Here is a 6,000-nt window from a genome sequence, read left to right as displayed (position 1 = left end):
CCCCCCGCGCGTTTTCCCCCCCCCCCCCCCCCCTTTCTGGTGCAAGTATTTAATCTCATACCTTCCAGGAGTGAATCTGCCCTTTCTGCAGCCTTGTTAACTAAAAGGTCTTGTCTTACGGTTGACAAACGCATGGACAATATTCTCCTCCCCCATTTCCGACCAATAAGCAAACAGCTAATACAGAAGCAGTTATTTTTGATTCTTAGGCTAATTACCATCTGTAAGAAACCCTTCAATAGCCTCTCAAATTTTCCCAAGCAGTCTAACAAGCACAACTTTCCTTTATTTCCATTCCACCTGGAGTATGGACTTACTGGAGAAAATCTTGTCCTTCAACTGTCCTTGCTTCCTTTCTACTCTGTGTTCATTTACTCTCTCCATGGCTGTCATGCAGTGGGTAGGACCAACACAACTTTTTCCTTGGAAAGCAGTTGGGTGTCCTTTCCTGCAGCATCACACTGCTACGCTTGGGCTCCACTTCAACCACAGGGGTTGGACCACAAAGATTCTCCTTCAAGTGGCCCATTTCATCATGATTACATCATTACTGGAGCGGTTTACAGTGGCTTCTGCAGTTAGTGCGATAATGTTCTCATTTGGGATTTTGTAAATAAAACGAAACTGAACATTTCCAGAGAGTTGTTAATAAATTGCTGTGCTTAAAAGCACTGAATTATTGGTCACTTGCTTCATTACCTTTTATTTTCTTTCTCTTTTTTTTTTTTATTAATGGTATAGGAGAGAGAAGAAAGGTATTAAAGCAAGAATTAGCCACTCTTGTTCATCTCTATCCCCTACATGGTTCACCCTACAGAGCGAGTAAAGACCTAAGAAATTTTATTTTCTGTTATCCCATACATAAAGCCTCCAGAGGGAAAACAAACATATTTAAAATACAATTTCACCAAAGATTAACATTTTAGCCTACTGTTTTTTCAAATGATTGAAAATTTAGCTTAACATCCAGAAGCAATTTTGCTAGTAACATTAAAACGCAGTATTGTTTTTTGGAGGAAAAAGAAGTACTTGGGGTGAGGCACAATGTGTTTGGCAGCGCAGAGGAGAACTGTACTTACATTAGCACGCATGAATTTTGGTTTTATCTATAGCTCACTTCTCCACAAGGCATTTAACGACAACCTCCTGATAGGCTTCCATCCAACGTTTAAGAGACAACCAGCCACCACAGATACATGACCACTAGACAGACTTGCTTCTGCTTTTTTTATGCTAGATGGTTGCTGGCTTTCAGTACAAGTGAAGGCTCTCAGTACCAGCAAATGTGGGCTAACACACTGCCGGCTTCAGTCATGGCTACCAGAGGGCCCGGAAGGCTACGCTGCAAGTAGTGGCGCCGATGAAAATAGAGAAACCACATACTGCTCAGCAGCTCCTTCCGAAATCCATGTGCTGCACTTTGGAGCGGTTGCTTGCCAACTGGCTGCAGATGAACCCTAAGCAGACATGGAAAAGCAAAACTATTCTGAAATAGATATATTGTTTAAAAAAAAAAAAAAGTCACTGCAACACGGCTGTAAAGGAAAAAGAAAAGCAAGTGCTTTCATGTATCAAAAGTTAAGACTACCACTACAATTTAAGAAAGCACAAGACAGACAGACCTTGTAGCTCCCAAACCACATTAAAAAAAAACAGTATATTCTTTTTACGGAAGAGAAATTTCAACCTCCCAGATTTTACTGGAGATGATTGGATATGTTTATCTGGAACATACTGAAACCATCAGAGCCAGAAGATGAAAAATCTGTGGTAATTCTGACAAGTGTTGGCAAACAGAACTGTCAAGTAAGGATAATGACTTTATAGTCACAAAGCACTTTTCATCCAGATAGAACCCAGAGTGCTTTACAATTGTTACTAATGGATTATACACACACATGAATCACTTTGCCCATGACTGAAATGGAACAGCTTAAGGAGTGAACTGTTTAACAGCACATAGCAACACTACACCACAGTTTAGCACAGGATCCAGTTGCAAATCCAAGAGAAATTTAGGAAGGCAGAATGTAATTATCCACATTGCAATCTGCACAGGATGCTGGGTTTACATTCCCCCTCCTCCAAAAACTGCCACTGGAAATCCAGCCACTGTCAGCATCTAGCACAGCACTCTGTCACCACGGGAAGGTGACAGGGTACCTTCCTTGTCCTGGTTTCAGCTAAGTTCCAGGAGAGCTGAACACAACTTAGCTGAGCCTGCAGAGAACGCAGCACTTCAGGAACGTATGCAACTATCAAAGCCAGTGTTAAATCCCACCTGCAAGATGGCATCTCAGCCCAAAAAGTACTCTTGACATCATAACAGAGCACTCAGTTGATATTGCATGGGAAGAAAGAAGCTCACACTTTGTCACCAGTGTTACTTCCTCCAGCACCTGGTTCTCTTCTGCACATTCCCCAGAGAGAAAACAAAGGGCTCTGTTTAATCCTGATTAAACTTGTGAATGAAGGAGCAGAAAGAATTTAAATCATCTAAGCAATGTAACAACACGTTGAAGAAAATAGTGCAGAAGTGATGGGAAGGCTTTTTTGTTGTTGTTTATTTTTAGAGTTCCAGGTAATTATGTACTTATTACCATAGTGAAAGTAATACTGGAATAAAAGGCAAAAATATAGTAAGGAAACAAGCTTTGGACCAACTTTTGCTACAGCTGTTCCACATTTCAGTAATTTTAACTCACGCAAAAATCAAAATCTGAACCAAAAAAAATACTTTCAAAATGTTAGAAACCTAGGTACAAGCAAATTTTTAACCCCTCCCAAGCCCTGCTCTCAAGTCTATGTTCAACACCTATGTGAAATTTCAAGGCTGTACCCAACAGCTTTCACTGATCTCAGAAAGAGCTCTTAAGAGCACAGTACTTCTTTTCATCAAGCCATATGTTAAGCTGCTTGAACCTGCAGATTTCCCCCCCCCCCTTTTTTATGTTTGGCCGCAGATTTTGCAAAATTGAAGAAATAGGCTTGAACATGTTCTTTATAGAAAAAAAAAAAGGAGAAAAAAGTAATTAGATACATTAATTACTCTATGAAATGCGATAATTTGAGACCAACGCTACCCCTTCATACAGACAAAATTTCTATTAAGATTTTACAGCATGTTCTCGCTTTTCTTCTCCTCTAACCCTTGCCCAAATTGCTCTGGATTTGGAGCTCATGGAACGCCATCAGCTTTGCCAAAAAGATGGTACAAATACAGCAAACACAGTGTTATGATCATTCGGTCAAAACCCACAAGTCATACTAAACCAGAAATTTGCCTACAATAGATCAGGAAACAGGAAATCTTTTAAGGGAACATGAGCTACAATACAGCCTTTCTGAAACAAAAGGAAGAACATTACAGTAATTAATTCTTCTTTTAACAATTACATGGCATACAACAGCTGGAGAAAGTAAACACTAGGATGCTGGATATCTCTTTGAAAGGCAGGAAGCCAAGGGGAAAGGGTGACTACAAACGGAAAGCCTGGAGTCAAAACCAACTCCGGATCCCTCACCAAGTCCGCAACCGTAAGATCTACCTAAAAAATGTAAGTCTGGAAAATTCATCGTCTAGAACCCGAGATTTCACTGCACAAGCATTTAATCTAGGCTGAACTAAGTGAAAAACTTTTTCTCAGTTGTCCAAGATTGAGCTTAATTTACGTACCTACTTTAGAGGTGAGAAGTCAGAGCCTTTGTCAGAATTCTCTTGTTTACTCCACTGCTGCCCTCAGCAATGAGAACAAAGAAAGCAACGCTCAGAGAGTTAGGAATCAGCATGAACATCTGATTCCCTTTCACATTAAGAATACCACATCCACCAGAGATAACAAAAGGGGACTAACAAAGAGAAAAATTTACTGTTTACAATGACGTATAGAGAGCTGGAAAACATTTGGAGAAAAGGACAGAAAAAGCAGGAGTCAAGTGTATGAAAAACTGCTTTATGTCAGAAATCATCCATTTCCAATAAAACCACGTTTGAAACAAAACTGCTAACAAAACAAAGATGTCTTTCAAAGAAAGAGGATATTATATCATCTGGCTTTTTCATCACGGATCATATTCCCAGATATATTGATAATGGAAATCAGCCAGGAGTTTGAGTTTCTTTATTCAGGACTTTCAGGTGGAAAATACTGCATCTATCTCCAGGTGGGTTTCTTACTTCTTCATTGCTTCCTTCCACCTGGACCTTCTGTATTTCAGCTGTCTGTCTGGCACAGCTCAACAAAACGTTAAGTCTTCTCACCTTTAGAAATAGCAAGTGGCCCTCTGAAAGGGCCATCTCATGCTGTATTAACAAGTTTTCCAAAATCTTGCACCTTGCACGTTTGCCAATTCCCTGTTTCTTTGCAACAACTTCCATCTACGCTTGAAGACTTTCTGGTTTGTTTAGTTTAGGTAGCCAGCAGGAAATTTTGGCTTCCATGCACTGGGCACTGCTTTAGTCATGCCGAATTGAGCGCGCATACACGCAGGGCTTCGAGACTAGGTATGCAGGTGGCTGAGCGACAGAGAGATGACAGAGTGTACCTGGTTAAAGTATCTTAAGCAACTTTCCTGGCACCAAAACCAGCAGAAACAGCACTTGAACAGGCACTTTGCGCATGCATTTTCCTGCAATAAAATGAAATCTTTGGTTACTGGACACAGAATTAGACTCAAACAAAACTGCCATTTTAGAAAAACTTGCTCTACAGGTGACCGACTCTTCCAATAAAGCGTTCACTTAGGCAGAAGATACTTCCTTTTGGATTATAGGAACTGTTTTTAATTCAGACCCTTCAGTATTAATGACTGATGAGCTAAGCATATTTTTTTTCTTCCTGTGGATGGAAGATTCTTCTCTGGGAAAAGAAAATAAGTTCTGCAAGCAGCTTTGTGAGCTAACAGCTGCCTGGAGAACAAACAGGCAGGCAAGTCAGTAACCCTTACGGTACTATGCAGTGATCAGGGAGTACACTGACAGATTTTCAACTTTTTTGTTTATCAAATGACTGAAAGTTCTGAAATGACCAGTACCCCAATGAACAAAAATAAAAGGATGAGCAGAAGGACTTAAATGCATATGTGTGTGCATTGACTCAGAGCATACATTCATTCTTCAGGACAGGAGGAAAAAGCGTATGGTAGAACAGACCATTGACATATATTATTTTCAAACTAAAAACAGAGCAGAAAAGCTCAGTGTTGTTTTCCCCCTGCCTCCACCCCCATCACATCACGACCTCACAACCATTCATCACATGCAGATTTTACCAAGGAAGACAAGCAAAAGACATCTTGGTAGCCACAGCAGCCTTCCAAATTTAACTGGCTGTTTTTGTCAGCAAAAGGAAACCCAGTTCAGTGATACTTGGGTCTCTTTAACCTTCTTTTGCCAGAGGTAAGAATGTTTTTGTTTTGTTTTGGAAAGCATACATCTTCCAGTCACTATATGAAAACCTCAGGTGTCCAGAACTACCGTTGTTCGTGCAGAAACCACATACCTCCCAAGTCTTTTCCAAAGAAGTTCCTTGGAAATATTCTAGAAATTATTCCCTTAAAATGTAAACACACAAACAAAATGCAAAATCCTCACAGCAGACAAATACTTTAACCTTGCTCTGTATTGCTGCAGAGATGATTTTACTAAAAATGTATTAATCTCAGTAAGTACTCTTTATTAAAAATGTAGAGCAAGGGACTTCAACTGCAATCTCCTCTCCGATTCTGCTTGAAGACTGCTGTGTAGCAAACATCTGAATTTACCTGCAAGCTTGCAGACCCCTGACTTTTCCTCCTGTTCACAGAAAACAGCAGCATTTTTTGCAAGGGTGGCAAAGTCTGGGTGAGCTCTACTTCTACGCAGCGTCACTTCTCCGTCGTTAAGTACCACTACTCTGGACCTCTATGGAAAGATCCCCAATGGAAAGGGGCCAGAGCCTGTCCTGTCTCCCATGGGAAGGAGAAAGGTTACTTTGTGTGGGGATCCTTCTGCGGACTAGG

General features: G+C 40.6%; 1 protein-coding gene across 1 annotated transcript in view; it reads right to left on the bottom strand.

The window, feature by feature from the left end:
* Positions 1–6,000, bottom strand: part of SLC44A3 (solute carrier family 44, member 3) — a 38,577-nt gene that overhangs the window by 8,274 nt on the left and 24,303 nt on the right. The window contains exon 11 of the mRNA XM_009884905.1: positions 4,546–4,629. Within this exon, the coding sequence (XP_009883207.1) occupies positions 4,546–4,629 (84 nt within the window). The remainder of the gene's footprint in view (positions 1–4,545; positions 4,630–6,000) is intronic.

This window comes from Charadrius vociferus, unplaced genomic scaffold, assembly GCF_000708025.1.
Source record: "Charadrius vociferus isolate BGI_N301 unplaced genomic scaffold, ASM70802v2 scaffold163, whole genome shotgun sequence".
Lineage (NCBI taxonomy): Eukaryota > Metazoa > Chordata > Aves > Charadriiformes > Charadriidae > Charadrius > Charadrius vociferus.
This window is presented reverse-complemented; position numbering and strand designations above follow the sequence as displayed.